This window comes from Lepidochelys olivacea, assembly GCF_965140295.1.
Source record: "Lepidochelys olivacea isolate rLepOli2 genome assembly, chromosome: 2".
Taxonomy (NCBI): Eukaryota; Metazoa; Chordata; order Testudines; family Cheloniidae; genus Lepidochelys; species Lepidochelys olivacea.
In genome coordinates this window covers 229,338,143-229,356,103 of record NC_140412.1, presented here as the reverse complement: position 1 = coordinate 229,356,103, position 17,961 = coordinate 229,338,143, and the positions used below count along the sequence as shown (strand labels likewise).

The window sequence follows — 17,961 nt, the reverse complement described above, 5'->3', positions numbered from 1 at the left end:
TTTACTCCAGTAGAATGCGTGTTATTTGGTGTAGATGATTTACGCACAATTCCTGTTATGGCAACTGTAAAATGTTGAAAAATTATAGTGCTTTTATGTCTTCTCCTATCTGACTATCACAGTGGATGTTTGCCAACTCTACAGCTTGATGTGATATGTGCACAAGATCTTTTGAAGTTTCACTTGTGAGAAGAATTTTTCTTGAAGTTCAGCAATACTTCATATTTTTTGCTCTTTCTGTAAAAGATCCGTGCTTGTGGTTTGAAAGTATCTATCCAAGGATTTATTTGGAAGTTTGTCTTTTTGTGAGACAGGGCAAGGGGCAGAATAACGATTGTAACATTTTTTAAAATCAATTTGCAACATGATTATACTTCATAAATTACTTGCACCCTCCATAAGCTTGGAGTTTAGGTAAGATATATTGTAATAAATACAGCATACCCCCAATATGCTACTACTACTTATGTGGAATCTCTTTACTGGAGGTTTGTGTGACAGATTCCCCCCAGGGTGCCACCTGGCACTGGAGTACCACTGAGCCCTCTGAGCCACCAGCCTGGGCTCCCTCTCTCACTGTGCTGCTGTGACAAGCAGCAGACCCACGCCCGGTCCTACACTTCCACCAGCATACACATGGGTAGGGACACACCAAGCTGCAGTTACATAAAGACTTTCTGACCAGCCACTGCATGTGAACCAAAAATAGAGAGGCTACAGCCAAAATAACCACCAGCTTCCCAGCCTAGACCTGAGAGCTGTACCATCCTGCCCTGGTCAAAACCCTGACCAGTATGAATTTATTAACCAGTTCGCCTCCCCCTCAATGTGGAAAGGAAATGCAACAGCCTTTGCCCCTTGAGCTACGATTTCCCACACACTTCACTGCAACTCACTGGTTTAAATAAAGCAAAAACAAGTTTATTAACTACAAAAGATGGATTTTAAGTGATTATAAGTGATAGCAAACTGATCAAAGCAAATAAACAAAATAAACAAATATGCAAACTAAGCCTAAGATACTAGAAAGATAGGATAAGAATTACCAAATTCTCACCCTGAGAGATGGTACAAGCAGGCTTACAGATTCTTAAGGGACAAGCTGCACTTGCTTTACACTTGGAATCCCCAGATCTTTCATACAGAGGCTAGGAATCCCTTTCGCCTGAGTCCAGCACTTTCCCCAGTTCAGTCTTTGTTGCTCAGGTGTTTCCAGGCATCGTCTTGTGTGGGGAGTGAAGAATCACGGATGATGTCACCGCCTGCCTTATGTAGCTTTAGCATATGGCTGGAACATATGTTCCAAAACTCATTTTGTGGAAAAACACTGACATCCCAAGATGGAATCCAGAGACATATGGCCTGGTCTCATGACCTTGTGGAGTTATAGCAGCCATTACTTACCCTTTTGCTCTTGCTATTCTGGTGCTGATTTCAATATCCAATTTTCCATTTCCTACAATGATTCTTCCGAAGTAGCAATAATTTCTTACTTGCCATACAGCTCAGTCATACATTGGTATCCTGCATGTTTTCCCAGGATCCTTGCATATGACCACAGTTTGCTCAATACATTACAATCTGTCAGAATTGATTGATACAAAAGTATTAAAATAATTATACTGGCATCAGAAGGCGATTATAAAGGGAGATGAAAATTTAAATCTAATGGAGATCAAGAGAGGAGTCAGACGAGGTTGTATAACGTCACCTTCTTGATTCAACATTTATAGAGTATTTGATTAAATTAATTGAAGAAACAGAAGACAGTATAAAGATGAATGCAAAATTGGTGAATAACATTTCTCTGTGCAGATGACACAGTACTGTTGGCTGATTTAGAAAAAGGTCTGATGAAATGAGTGGAGATTATAGTTTATACAGCAGACTTTTGTACATATTTAATTTTAAGTATGTAAATAATCAGTTAACTTCAATGGGAATATTGGTAAAGTTAAAATTAAGCATTTACACGAGTCTTTGAGGGATTTAGAGCATGGTATTTTTGTCATGGGATATGGTGCTTATCTTGTACATGGTCGGGAAAGAGGAAGGATGCTGGAAACATAACTGAATGGTGAATCAATTACAATAAAACTAAATAGATCAGATGACCCTTAGGAACTGTTTACTCCTGCTCTTCAGTAGCACTCTGTAATGGGGCCTGATCCTAAATCGAAAATGTAAAGGGGAGTCTTTCCATTGACTTCAATGGGCTTTGAATCAGACCTGTATATTGTACAACTGGAAGTTCTTTCTTGCTGAAGGCTGTAACGTTCAAGAGGAAATTGCCATTTTAGTCTAGATATAATTATTGTAAATAAGATTTTATGCATTCCTTCAGTAATGTTTGCACAGGAAATTCTTTGTAGTAAAGACTGAGGTATGGGATTAGTATAGCTGGTAACTTCCTTGACTTTGGTTATGTGACTCTTGATTTTGTATTTGATAAATACAAAATCAAGTTTTGTATTTGATAAAAATAAAATTACTTTTCTTATCTTAAATGTATAATAGGATCTACCCAGAATGACTTTGGCATAGTTTGTTTGATCAATTTTTCTACAGTGAACAAAGCTGGTTTTAATACACTTTTTTTACTCTTTTGTTTTAAACAGTGTTATACAGTATGAACTACTGGGTATGTTTATTTTAAACAGCCTTGTAATCACTAAGAAGTCTGTTTACACAAGGCATTATAATATGTAAACACAAATGTCAATATTAATTATGATACCAAGCTCAGGGGAACTTTTACTTATTGCTTTGGGCATTTTTTCAAAATATACAAGAACATTATACTGTAAATGTTTGATGGTAAAATGTAGGAGTATTAAAGAGGTTATTTATGATCTATCAACCCCTGTAAGAAAAATGATTAAAGATTAGATGAAAAGCAGATTAATTGGCTGTAATGTTATTGAAGTAGCAATGGCATTACAAGAATAACTAACTTAAAGCTACTGTTTCTTAAAATAGCAGATAAATCAGATAGCTATGAATAAGCTGGCATTTTAATAATAAAACTGTTTCCAAAAGGAATAAAGATAAAAGGTTAACATTGCAATGAGCATCCTATTTGGCACTATGATTTGCTTAGTTATTTATTTAATGCTGGAAGTGCTCAACACTTTACAAGACACAAAGATAAACGCAGTTTCTGCATTTCCAACAGGACCATGATCTGTGAATTAACTAGCCGAACACAGGCACTTTCTAGGCTATAGTTTGGACCTGTCTGGAGGAAAACAGAAAAGTGCATAAACTCTGGCAAGTCATGTGTAAAAGTATAATTAGGCAGGCCAAAAAAGAATTTGAAGAGAGACTAGCAAAAGACAAAATCTAACAGCAAAAAACATTTAAAAGTACATCCAAAGCAGAAAGCCTGCCAATCGGTGGGACTCCTGGATGATCAGGATGCTAAAGGAGCACTCAAGACAAGTCCATTGCAAAGAAGCTAAATTTAATTCTTTGCATCTGTCTTCACTGCAGAGGAAGACAGGGAGATTCCAACATGACAGCCATACTTTTTAGGTAACAAAATCTAAAGAACTGTCCTAGATTGAGGTGTCAGTAGATGAGGCTTTGGAACAAATTGGTAAATTAAACCATAATAAACCAGATGGTATCCACCTAAGAGTTCTGAAGGACTCCAAATATGAAATTGCACAATTACTAACTATGTTATGCAATCTGTTGCTTAAATCAGCCTCTGTACCAGAAGATATGAGGATAGCTAATGTAACTTTGATTTTTTTAAAAGTCTCCAGAGGCAATCCTGGCAATTACAGGCCATAAGCCTAAATACAGTATCAGGCAAATTGGTTGAAACTTCAGTAAAAAATTGAATTATCAGACATAGATGAACATGATATGTGGGAGAAGAGTCAACACGGCTTTTGTAAAGGGAAATTTATTAGTATTCTTTGAGGTTGCCACCAAGTATACGGACAAGGTGATCCAATTGATATAGAATCATAGAACCATAGGATTAGAAGGGACTGCAAGGGTCATCTAGTCTAACCCTCTGCTAAGATACAGGATTTGTTGTGTTTCAACTATCCAAGACAGATGACTATCAAGTCTCTTTTTAAAAACCTCCAGTGAAGGAGATTCCACAACTTATCTAGGCATAGTATAGTATAGTATAGTATAGTATAGTACACAGCTACATGTGAAAGGATTTAAATTCTTCATTTTATTTTAAATGTTGTTTTCTAGATTATCCCTAAACAGCATGCATTATCAGAAAAAACAGGAACTTACCTGGAAATGGTTTGCTTAATTTCTATGTGGCTATTTTAATGCACACTGGGAGAAATATGTGCTTAAATTTGTAATATCACTCTACCCTTTAAACTTTGCAACCCTAAAAATTAGTATACTTGATAGGAGGGTGCCACTGTACTTCAACTTTCAGAAAGCCTTTGGCAAGGTCTTAGATTAAAAGCTTTTAAGCAAAGTAAGCAGTCATGGGGTAAATGGGAAGGTCCTCTCATAGATCAATAACCAGTTAAATGATAAAAAACAAAGGGTAGGAATAAAGAGTCAGTTTTCACAATGAAGAGAGGTAAATAGTGGGGTCCCCAAAGGATCTGTACTAGGACTGGTAGAGTTCAACATTATCATAAATGATTGGGAAAAGGGGGTAAACCGTGAGGTGACAAAGTTTGCAGATGATACTAACTTACTGAAAATAATTAAGTCCAAAGCTGACTGTGAAGAGTGACAAAGGAATCACACCAAACTGGGTGTCTGGGCAACAAAATAGCAGATGAAATTCAATGTTGATAAATGAAAAGTAATGCACATTGGAAAAAAATAATCCCAACTATACATACAAAATTATGGGGTCTAAATTAATTGTTATGACTCAAAATAGTGGATAGTTTACACATTGTGGATAGTTCTCTGAAAACATCTGCTCAATGTGCAGCAGCAGTCATAAAAGTGAACAGAATGCTTCCACTAGGAAGGGGATAGATAATAAGACAGAAAATATCGTAACGCTGCTATATAAATCCCTGGTACTCCCACACCTTGAACAGGCATACATTTTTGGTCGCCCCATCTCAAAAAAAGATATATTAGAATTGAAAAAGCTACAGAGAAGGGCAAAGTAAATGATGAGGGGTATGGAACAGCTTCTCCACGAGGAGAGATTACAAAGACTGGGACTATTCAGTTTAGAAGAGCTATGACTAAGGGGGGATATGATAGAGGTCTATAAAATCATCAGTGGTGTAATTTACCCCTTCACATAACACAAGAACCAGAGATCACCCAATGAAATTAATAGGCTCCCACACACTTCCTTGTGAGCTATACTGTCACCTACCGCACCACAACTTTACTTTTTGCTCCTGGCAGTCCTCATTGTCACAGGTGGGTGAATCCACACACACACACACACACACACACACACACACAGAAGTGTGCTCCCCTCAGATTCCAGCTCTCCACTTCAGCAGCTCCCGCAGCAATGTAACAGACAGAAAATCACTATGGCCTGCTGCTGCATCCCTGATGTGAATCCCTTCATCATGACAGAGGAAAGCACAAGCCATTTGCTTTGTTCAACATAGGGGAAAAAATTAGCATTAGCCATGTAGGAAAACCAAAATGCATCAAAATTCTGCTGCCAAACATGTAAATCTTGTACAAAAATTCCAAATCCTTGTAACTTCAGATGAAAACAGATAAACCCCCTCAAAATGTTAACTGGCTCTGCTCCCCTAGCACTAAACCTGAAACCACATGGGGAAGTGCAGATATCCAAGTTGAAATAACACAAATCTGTCCTAAATCAAAATCATAAGTAAAAACTGTTGGTGGAGAGTGTGCATGACATATGGTCCACTGTGTAGATATTAGAATAAGGAAGACAAAAACTGGAAGGATGTTTTGTTCTTTCTCCTGTGCCAGCCTCTTCCTGTGGGTGTTCAGAGCCAGCATTCTCAAGTTGTCTATCAGTGACTGCATTATTAGGCCTTGTGCAGTGCGCAGCGGGGAACACAGGGTTGTTATGTTCTAAGGCTAGTGTGAGTGCAGGCTTTGTGTAGGCACAGCTAGGGTTACGCATCAGCATAGTCCTTCCCATTCAGAGGAAGTAAATTACAAACAGCTCGCACCACCACTGCTTTGCTTTCAAGAACACAAGACAAAGAGGTGCATGGGGTTGGCGGAGAATGGGCATGGGTGAGGAGACGTGGGTTTAGGTGTGATAAAAAGGTGTAAATAAGGCCTTTAGCTGTGTATTCCCTTCTCTGGCCTTACTCCTGCTACAAGATTGGCATAATTTGGTGACCATGCAGCAGCGCTCTCCTTAATAAAAGACCATCTTCCCCTGCACTGCCTGATGTATGCAACACTCTGAACCTCGTGAGTGTTACACTCTGCACCTGCCCAGGATTAAGGCTTTTTATTGATGTTACATAAATTGTAAGCTCTATAGAGGGTGATAGGAGGATGGCACAGCCTTGCGGCAAATTGCCTACTACCTTAAAAGACAAAAGGTACCAATGAAGGGTAAGGGAAAGGGTTGCAGCTCCCACTCAGACTGGCAAGGTGATAATTGGTTCACAATTCATCATTAGTTATTATTTGTATTAGTGGAGCACTCAGAAGTCCCAATTAGGAATGGTACCCCATTGTGTAAGATGCTCCGCCAAAACCATAATAACACACATTACCTAACCTAACGTGTTTATGATCTAAATTGGGACATGGTACAACAAATGAGTGCAACAAACAAATGAAAGGGTGGGTGAGAGGGGATAAGGTAATAGTGAGAGGAGGCTGTAGTTACATAAGCAAGCTTTGAGCCTGATCCAAAGCCTGTTGAAGTCAATGGGATTCTTTCCATTGATTTCTGTAGGACTTAGATCAGGCCCTATGTGCACAATTAGATGGTCATGACTTATTCAAAGGTCTTTAAACAAAAAATAAAGCAGCTAGCTGTAATGTCTACTGGCCACTTGCCTAGCCCTCTAGTTATTTTCTTGTTTAAAATGTGCAGTGTCAAGAAACTGTCACCAACTGGCTCTTTACCCACCCATACATCACTGGATAATTTCTTGTAGGTGTGTTGTCTTTTTTTATAATGCCCTGTTACAATTGTCAATATTATCCCTCGTGCAATTTCTTTGACTCCTGGGCCTACTGCATTTAAGTACCCTGCATTACTGCTTACACCAGGTGTGAATTTGGTTCAAGCAATGGCTTTATCACAACAATATTGCAGGCAAATAAGTTTTCTCTGAGTCCATCAGATTCAGGCTGATAGAAGGTGCTACTTAGGTCAGCTTCTGGTTGCAAATTTCAAAGGTTTCTTGACGTGCCTGTAGGTCTTGCTTTACTGCTTCTTTCTTGTCACCAGCAGCCTCAGACAAGTAACACCAGTACTAGGTCCCAGTGCTGCACCCCTTTATGACAGCAATTCTACTGAAGTCAAATGAATTACACCAGTGTGGAAGTGATGTATGTGAAGTTGGCCACAGGCCTATAGTCTTTGATCATATTCAGATAGAAATATTACTCCTTGCTCGTGAAGTATCGGGAACCAAGAACTTTTCCAACAGAGACAGCACTTTGTTTCAGATATATCTTATCAGTCTCTCTTCTTGGGCTGTCTGTGAGGGGTTTTTTGTTTTTAATCCATTCTTATCCCTTGCTCAATACTTAATCTGAGCCTACAAGATTTACCTCAGGGTTCCCACCATAATATTTAAGCAGCAGAGAGAAATTCTTCTCCCCGTTAGTCAGTGCCTTGCTCTGTTACAGATTTTGTGCAGCCACTCATCTCTACAACTCTCATGACTATTTTGGCCAGATAGGCCTTTTGTACCAATTCATTATTATCCATGACAGAGTTTTCTGTGTGCAGTGACTGCAGACAGAGCAGCTGACCTTGCTCTCATTCTTGATGCCCTTGCATTTTAATGCCGGATACAGAATTGCTGTGAGACACAAGAAAAGCCATTCAAAATATTTATTAATATATTAAACTAGGAGGCCTCCACTGTTACTGCTGAACCAAGTGGTGTAGAAAGCCTACAACATTCTGCAATGCCCTATAAGATGTGAAAAAAACTACAGTGGTGGAATCTATTCCTTTTACCCTGGTATGTGGGGAAAGGGAGTGTTTGGAGGGTAGTGGGAGTTTTGTGGTGTTTATTTGAGAGAGGAAACAAATTTCACTTAATTTTATTGGATAAAGAATATATGATTTTTTGCATATTTGCATCCAAATTCCTATGGAGCACGTTTACAAATGAATGCAGTATCAGGGTTCAATAAGTGTTCCCAGCTGCAGTGGAGAAGCATGGTAGCTGAATGTTTCCGTTACAAGATCAATGACAATATGTCTAACAATGTTGCATTTAATCAGTGGGACTCTGGCCAATCTTAGTGTTAAACATAAGGACTGGGCAGTTTCTGAGTGTCTTCTGGGGAACCCACAGGATACATTGTAGCTGGAAGATAAGTGTTATAGCCTTGTTAGGTCAGGACTGTTATCCAGAACATAGATTTTCGTCCTTCTTTCAGTATAACCCTACTCACTTTGATTTTGAATCAGGTAACAGAACTCAGATACTACAGTGACTGCATTCTAGAAGAGTAGACAGATGTATCTTATTAGGCCATACCAATCCTCCCACCACTCTCCGCCTGCTAACTCTGCAAGTGCTGCCTCAGACCAGGAACTAGAGGCACAGAGATGGAACATGTGGAAAGGACTGGCTTATGCAGTTAGGAATGATGGTAGTTGGAAGCAGGGAAAGGGTCTGCTGGTGCTTACAAAAAGAGAGGGAGGCCATGATCAAGGGAGGGAGGGAGAAAGAAAGAGAAAGATCAGGTTCACAAAGAAAGTTGGAGATACTGTTTTTTAAAAAAAAAGCAAGAAACACAGACAGAAGGAGTGGAGTTAACTTGGCACTTGTCCATCACAGGGGCTATGTCTACACTACTACGATAAGTCGACCTACACTACGCAACTCCAGCTACGTGAATAATGTAGCTGGAGTCAACGTACCTTAGGTCGAGTTACCATGGGGTCTACACTGCGAGGGGTTGATGGGAGAAACTCTCCTGTCGACTTACCTTACTCTTCTCGTCGGGGGTAGAGTACAGGGGTTGACTGGAGAGCGATTTGCAGTCAATTTGGCGGGTCTTTACTAGACCCGCAAAATCGACCACCAGTAAATCGATCTCAGAGCATCTATCCCGGCTGTAGTGTAGACCTGTCCTTAGAATCTTAATCACTAAAATGACTCATTCTAAGGGCTAAGAGGTCATCATCAATCTTCAAATTGAATACTCCATTAAAGTGAATTAGTAAGTTCAGAACTATTTGGTTATAATTGGCCAGTTAGCTAATAGTCAAAGCTTAGCAAATGGAGAATTTTTGGCAGGGCTGAAAAAGTTGGACCCGATTCTCCTCTTTCACTAGTTTTACACTAGTGTAGCTCTGTTGATTTCAGTGGAGATGGTTCTGTTTTACACTGGTGTAAGTGAGAGGAGCACCAGAACAGCTAAATCTAGATCCTGATGAGTTAATTATTATTTAATGATAAGGGAAAAGGGGAGTCTGCATGGAAGAATTTGATGAAAAAGAGACTTAGCTGTCAAGACGAGGGCCAAGAGAGAGAGTGAGAAAAATCTTGGCAGACACCAGAAGGATACAATATTGGACTAAATTATTTGAGCCTAGAATGTGGCAGAGGAACTAGCAGTAAGCAGCAGACTCAATAAGTAAGGACTCTGATTTCCTGGCAGTACCTCAAGCAGTTAAAGTAGAAGATAGCTTCAGAAGGCATATAATCAATTTGCTGTGAAAACTTCCTGGTGGTTGCATTCCATCATGAAGAGCAGGATGAGTTCCATCTGCCACAAACTTACTCTACTTAGGCTGAAGAGGAGTATGTGAGATGGGTCCAGCAGAAAACCCAAGAAAACTTCCTAGTGCAAAGTAAAAGAAAAAAGCTAGAGAAAGATGACAGAGGATGTAACCTATGAGTAAGGAGATAAGGAAAGCTCAAGCTAACTCTTTCAACTTAGAAACATCTGAGAGAAACAAAGTAACAAGTGAGATTGATGAGGAGAGCTTTGAGCAGTATCTGAGGGAGTAGAATGAACTGGATATGAGGTATGGAGCAGAGAGCCAGGAGATAATTTATTGGGAAGACGGGAGGGGAAAAAGCTAGAAGAGCTGTTAGCTTCATTTGTTACAATGAAGGTTTGGAATCTAGATGATTTTGTAAAATCAGTGGGAAGACCTTAGCTCCTCATAATTCACATATTATCCACACCTGCTGCTTTCTAGAGCCACAGACAATGAGAGAGCTGTTGCTATACTTTCCGATTACATCTCAATACATTAAAATGGTCATTTTACATGTATACTAGGCTTCCTTCAAGTGTGAGAGTTCAAAATGTAACTAAGAGTTCAAAAACAATGGTATTTTTGTGCATTATGCTTATATTACATGGATGACATGTTCTATATGAGGAGTTTAGCTCTTGGGCTGCTTAGCTGAAACATAAGGTAATATTAAAAAAAATTGTATTGGTTTGTCAGCAAAAGATTTTAGATTACAACATATTATGTAGATGGTACATATTTTAGTTCCAGTAGAGAACTGAGGCTGAAATTGGTTCTTGTTTACACCATTGTTCAGACTATTTAAGACAATGATATTACTCTGGATTTTACACTGGTGTAACTGAGAGCAGAGTTTGGTTCCTTGTATGGTTTCGAAGCATTTACTGTTACTGTTATTTGTTGAGCTTCAGAGTGATTCTATATTCAGTGGGTGAAAATATTTTATATTATGTCTAATATAAGAGGTATATTTGTCTGTGCAAATCCCATTTTTAAGGATTATTGTGAATAAAGTTGCAGCAATTAAAGTTGATGTACAAGAACTGTGGGCAGTATATGTTTCTAATCTGGCAATTTCATTGTGTTTCATTTTCTGGTTTCATTTATTATTATTCATTTACAACTCATGTCTTTTCGTTTCAGATAAGAACATCTATCATCTGGGCTACTCCAAATGTCTCCTTTGTAATCCCTTTATGGGTTATAATACTAGCAATACTCCTTGGATTGTTGGTTCTGGCTATTTTGACCTTAGCTTTGTGGAAGGTATGTTGTATTATTATTATTTACTTAATGAAACTTGGAAGGATACTTACAAGATTTAGGATGACCAACCAACCAAAAAAAAAAAGAGCGAGAGAGCAAGAGAGACAAATTGGAACCTGTGAGCTTTAAGAGTTTGGAGCAAAAGCAACAATAGACTTATGTCTTCTTTGATGTAGCATATGATGACATGCTTATGTTGCTGACTTTTGTGAAGGGACATTGCTTTCAAAGTCTTCTTTGTTATGAAAGTCTGGTTATAAATGGTTTTACAGAGTTTGGCTCTGATTCTGAAGACTTATGATCTTCTTTCTGGAGTGTTTAGGTTCACAAAGCATTTTTGTTTCATTTTCCTTGAATCCTTAAGGAACTGCCATTTTTGTTCACACATAATTATACAATCCCTCACCCAATTTGGGAGGAGATTACTTTTAAGGAGATTTCTTTTAATATTACCAGGTTGTCTCTGATTTTTTTTTTTAATTACAAGTTATCAGATTCACAGTCAGTGAGTTGGTTGATTTTTATTTCACAGGTTTTAAGACAATCTTCTTCTTCAGGGTTCCTGGAAACATCCCTTATAACACTAGAAGTTGAAGTCGTTTCTACCCATCACTTAGTCCTTGGAAAAAGTGTCATCTCTCAACGATCTTTAAGCTAGCCCTGTAAAATGGCCCCCCAACTCAAGGCCAGCTGCTCATCCCTTTGTCACTTTATTTCACTGATTTGAAATTCCTTCAGTAATTGTGCCTTACTGTAACCACTTCTGAATTGGGATAAACACAAACTGTGTCATTAGAGTTACTGTTGATGACAACATTCAAATCAGGCTTTTAATAGTGACTGTCATAAGCAGCTTTACTAAATATAGATTTTTGTTTACACTCTGGGGTCCAATCCAGCTTTCCTCGTCCACCTAAAACTCCCACTGTCTTCACAACAAATGTTATGAATAGAAAATAATTAATAATCTAGCCAGTCTTTCAGAAGAATATATCACTGCAACATAGCACCCTGGGATGCAAAATGCTATTGTCCATTGAGAATGCTGTATTATCTCTCTGGCACCAAAGGGTGAAATTCTGGCTCCATTGAAGTCAATGAAAAGGTTGCTGTTGACATCAGTGAAGCCAGGACTGCATTCAAAGAATGGAAAGCACTTTTCAAAACAATAGGGAGACAAGATCCCTGCCCAAAGAGTAAAGCACTTTTCCTACTTTGAACATTGTATATATTGTGACAGGATCAGGCCAGATGGCTACAGGAGAGTGACAGAAGGCAGATATATTAGCCCCAGGTTAAGTACGGTCCCTTTTCCCTGGATAAGGTAACGGGGGGAGTTGTAGCTGTCACGCAGCTGTTCCAGAAGGCACTCTACACAGCTGCAGTTCACAGGGCGCTGGGCTGGAACCTGGGGTAGAGGGCGGGCCTGGGTTCCCCCCAAACCTCCCAACTCCTGATCCAACACAGGAGGTTCCACCGGAGGGGAAGGTCTCTGGGCTGTTCCCCGACCCACATGGTGGATCAGCAGAGACTGCGGGATTGTTCTTACTTTTTTTTTCCCATGCTGGCCAATGCTGAGGTTATCTGAGTGAATGGCAGATTTGAGCCACGAAAGTGGCCAAACTGAGGGCTACTGTGAATCTCTGTGGTGAGCAAAATCTGCCAGTAAGCGCAGGACCCACCAAGGTAGAGGTGGAACTTTATCACAACATGTATTAAATAATAATAGTGCAGCACCCTACATGGACAGAAGCACTATTTCTTCTGAAAGGACAGGTACCATATGATGGACTGGATGGCTTTTCTCTGTTCACGGCATTTCTAATGTTTTCCTCTGTAGCGCATGTTTCCCTTAATTTTAAAAAATTCTTAATTTTTCTCTACAAAAATACATTTAATTGGAGAAAAAGATAACAAACTGTGTGTGTATGATGGAAGGAAGGCAAAGACATTACTACTATTGTTCATTTTTTTGAATTTATTACAATGATTTAAACTTATCTCAGTCAGATGTCTAATGCCACCCCTTTGTGTTCATTTTTATTGTGTATTTTATCATATGATGGGACTTTTTATGTCACTACTTTCGTGCTGTTTATGCCTTTCCTGTAGAACCTTAAATTCACTACAATATATTTAATATTTTATTTATATATAGCAGCTACAGAGCAAAAAAAAATGGTGGCATTTAAGGTGATCTCACAAGATGCTAATCTCCTTCAACTTCCACTGACTTGATAAGAGTTGAGGGTGTTCAGTAGTTTGCAGAATGGTTCTGTTACACCTCAGTGCATTCTTAAAATCTCCTGGAATTCCCAATATATAGTGGGTTTATATATGTAATTACCAACATAAAGGGCAATGTCACTGCTCCCAAGAGCTTATAAACAATGGGCCCAATTCCACAACCCTGATTCAAGTGAGTAGTTCACACTAATGCAACTAGTTCTGTTGACTCCATGTGACAGCTAGGAGCAAAGAAGAGCCCCTAAGTTAAGGCTCAACATGGTGAGGGGTGGAGGTTAGAGGAAAGGAGCATGAGCTGCAGGAGAACAATCATGTGGCTGCCTTATTGTGATTTCTCTGTTGCCTTGTTTTCTGTAGTGCGGCTTCTTTGACAGAGCTAGACCTCCTCAAGACGACATGGCTGACAGGGAACAACTGACAAATGACAAGACTACTGATGCATAAAAAAGGAGAGTGAAGGTTCAATTCAGAGTCCTGTTCAAGCCTAGAAATGTGCTAAAGATTAATGAAGGATTTCTTCTACCAACAGACTTCCTTTGAAATTGCAAGTGCCATGATGTTGTAATCTGATCTATGCAACGTTTCTGAAAATTCACCACATGATGATGATCCTGGGCAGAAACCAGCCTTATCACTGCCTTAAAAACATAATCCTTCACTGTGCAAAGAGTTTTTGTACCATACTTCAGTCGCTCTAGATTTTGACAGATGTTTTTGAACACATGTGGTGTGTTAAATCACTTTCAGAATAACCCAAACCTTGCAAAGATGAAATGCCTGCATTGCTGTATCATCTAGAAGATGGATCAGGACAAAGCTTTCAAACACTACTGTATCATGCAGAATATTTTTGACACCTCCCTAAGGATAAGAACTTTTATGAAATTGTGGCTCAGGGAGACAAGCAATATATTGGTACTGTGAAAGTACTTCTGAAGCAGAAAGGTAGTCTCTAAAGGACTTTATACATGGGGCACAATTTATTTATTTTTCCACCTTTCTGGGATGAGTATCAGAGCTAATCGTAGATTCACAGTTTTAGAGAAGTAAATCATAACATGGAAATAATTTGCTTATCTTGTATGTAATAGACAAGTGACCTGCACATTCAGAACAATTTTCTTGGCTACAAGGGTGATTTGGGGAGCAGGGGAATTTAAATATAATTGTATTGGAAGGGGCATATAATAAAATATTTTAAAGATATGTTGTGCCCTTTTCAACCTGTAGATGACAGCACTGAATTCAGTGAATCAAATCCATTCTTGGTGTAAACTAGTGCAACATCAATTGAAGTCTGTGGGAATTTTTGCCCACCTTTTTGCTAGGGCTGAATTTCTCACCACTATTCCTGGGTACTTATTTCATTAAAATATCCTCTTAAAAATGCTACTGCATATTTTGTTGAATTCATGACTATTGTGTCATAGGTGACAACATTTGATTGATTTAAAAGAAATTATAAAATACAGACCTAACAACATCTTTAATGTGTTTAAGATATTTCAGGAAGTTAAGTTTTTGGGTTGAGTATCCTATAGTTATCTCATATTACAAAGAGTCTTGCAGAGAAGGTGCACTGAATTTGCATTTATATAAAAAGTAGGATGCAGATCATCCAAGGCTGAGATGACCTACAGAAGGAAAGACATTTTGTTGTAAAGGCAATAAAATGTTCATTTGTTTCTTTGCTGCTTCTAAGATCCAAAAGACTAGATCCATAATTCACCAGTAACTCTTTCTATAACATCAGTGAATGGCCTTTATTTAAGCTGGATTCATTCAGCTATAGAGCTGTGCAAACCATCTTCATAAAACCTTGGACCATCCTGTGCTTGTCCTGAGTTTGAAATTTGTTATGTTTTGTGAAATCTAGGAGGAGGACATTCATTTTCTGACACACACACACTCCTCATTCTCCTTCCTTCTTCCTAGCCGGTCTCCCTGTCCCCCAAGCACCTGGGATTCCTATCTTCAGGGCGGCCAGTGGCCTCTTCTGATCCATCCTGCTACTTCCTGGGCTTTTTTGGATTGCTGGCATCTGTCTTCAGGGCAGGGGAAACCAGCGGGCAAGGTCAGTACTGTCAATCCCAAGAACCTTCCAAAGGACCTGGAAATATTTCAGTTGGACATTCCACTATCTTATGGCAGCCAGCTCATGGACAGACCCATAAACCTCAAGTCTGTAGCTGGAAAACCTGAGCACTAAAGGTCCATCTTAATGCCTCACATCAGTCTGCAAGGAAATCTTTGAGGGTTTTCTAGTGTTATGGGACATTATCTGCCCCTGAGGCTTAAGGAAAGGAGAGTTCCCCCAATCTCTTGTTTTCTGAGGAGGTAAGGAAGGTGCCTTACCACTTCCTGGGCCGCAAAAATCCCTTGAGACTGAGGACAGCAGCCCTCCCTAGGCTGATTTGTGCTGACCCCTTGCAAAACAAACTGCTGCATTCATTTCACAAATACCCTTGCAAACCACACCCTGCAGGGTTCATACATCTCTGCATCCTCCACAGTTCAGATTGAATTACACACGCACACAGGAAAATGCAGTGAGTTCATCTTTTGTAAATATTGAATTGTGTGTAGTAGTTTCTGAAACAAGTCCAGCCAGCCAAATAAATTCACATCATCTGCACGACTCTTTTACTCTGATGAAATATTATCATTAAGAATTACTGAACATATGACTTTTATATGTGCAATATTTTATATTACCTATGTACCTGAAGCATGTTTACACTGGCATTTTTGGTTGTTTTTTAAACTTTTGAATATACTGATTGAGTACAATAATAAAAGGACTAGAACAAACCCAGAAGGTTCTGTTAGTATGGATTCCAATGTGTTTTCAATCCTGCTTTGGCCAGACAAAGGGACTAGGTGACCTAATAAGTCCTTTTGAGTTTGAACATCTATGGTTCAATTTTGAGCAATTCCATTTAATTTTAATGATGGGCAAAACATGTTCAGATACTAAATTTAAACATAGGAAACCCACTCCATTCATTGCTGGACCTGGCTGGAATCCATTGGCTGCAGCTGTATAATGTCACTGAAAACAAATTAGAGGCACATCAGCTGACAAATGGTTACTTTTGATCAAAAGCTGTGTTTTATATTTCTGCTTCTTTGTAGATTAAACTTCCTACCCAGTAATGTCAGAAGCTTTGGGCTGTCAAGGACTGTAGTTTTGAGTCCCAATATTTGTGGTTATAACTGGATGGAAATTGCAAACAGCTTTGAGAGGGCAACTTCTAGGGCTCATTGTAGGGGAGGGAATTTCTCTTTAGAGCATTTGTCCCCATGGAAAATAGCATAGTCCTGTATATGGACAGTGGAATGGCAATTGCCATAATCTGTCACTCCCTCATGTAATTACTGTACCATACAATTATACTTGGCCAAATCCATCCATGATTATTCATTTCAATGGAGTCAAGCCAAAGATGAATTGATGAATGTGGCCTAGTCTCTGCATAAGTGATGTTGACCTCAAACTGCAGCATGCCTATGTAGTCCCACTAATTGCCAAGAATTTAGAAGTCACAGGAAAGAGTGATGGGGTCAGAGGGAGTGAAGAGTCAGAAGTTTGTAGCTAATATGATTTTCTTGTAACTGCCTACATGTTAATGAGAAAAAAGCTCTTGTCACATTTATGTGGATCACTTTTATAAACTTTCCTGTCCTCTCCAAATGATGCATTAAGAGACTTCGCAAGTTTCCAATTTTAAATATCTCCTGAAAATTGCACACCTTTTTTCTGAATCTCGAGTTGGTTCTTCTTTGAGTGCTGTCCCTGCGGGTGCTCCACTCTAGGTGTTGGTGCGTCCCAGCGCCATTGATCGGAGATTTTTGGTAGCAGTGCCTGGTCGGGACACAGGTGCTCAGTTGGTATCTCCCATCTCGTTGGAATCTTCCTGAGTGCCTGCGTCCCGCACCCCCCTCAGTTCCTTCTCAACCGTCCCTGGCTGAGGACGGGACTCGGGGCAGTGCTACATCTCTTCTCTGGTCTCTGTAGGAAAAAAAGTATCAAAGAATATAGAAATAGTTACTGGTTACATCCCAGTTGTTTCCCTTCCTTTAGTGTAGTTCATAGTTAGTTACTTAGTTTAAAACAAAAACAAGAAACTATTTGCTCCTGCAGAGACACTCTCCCCTGCCATTTCTAGTTCACAATGCCAGGGGCTTCAGGATTCAGAAAGTGTGTTTCCCGTCAGGACTCCATGCCACGGTCCGATGGGCATGCACATTGTGTGAACTGCCTCGGAGAAACCCACATCCCTGCAAAGTGCCTCCGCTGTACGAGCCTCAAGTCAAGGGTTCGGTGTGACAGGGACCTGCGGCTTAAAATACGTCTGATGGAAAGTTCAACCCCTTTCGGAGACGGGAAAAGTTAAACCCGCTCTGCCCTGCTGCCGGGAAGAACGTCGGCACCGAGCCTGCCTCCTGCGCCGGCAGCGGACCCCCTGCAGGGCACCTCTCACAGACTGGCGGCACTGCTGTCACTTTCACTTTCCAATGCTAATGCGCTAGACCACAATCCAGGCTCAGCGCAGCCCAGGGAG

At 39.7% G+C, this 17,961-nt stretch overlaps 1 protein-coding gene across 1 annotated transcript in view; it reads left to right on the top strand.

Moving 5' to 3' along the window:
• ITGA8 (integrin subunit alpha 8) overlaps positions 1–16,193 on the top strand; it is a 173,703-nt gene extending 157,510 nt beyond the window's left edge. The window contains exons 29-30 of the mRNA XM_084620269.1: positions 11,027–11,149; positions 13,754–16,193. Of these exons, the coding sequence (XP_084476395.1) occupies positions 11,027–11,149; positions 13,754–13,840 (210 nt within the window). The 3' untranslated portion in view covers positions 13,841–16,193. The remainder of the gene's footprint in view (positions 1–11,026; positions 11,150–13,753) is intronic.
• The last annotated feature ends 1,768 nt before the right edge of the window (positions 16,194–17,961 follow it).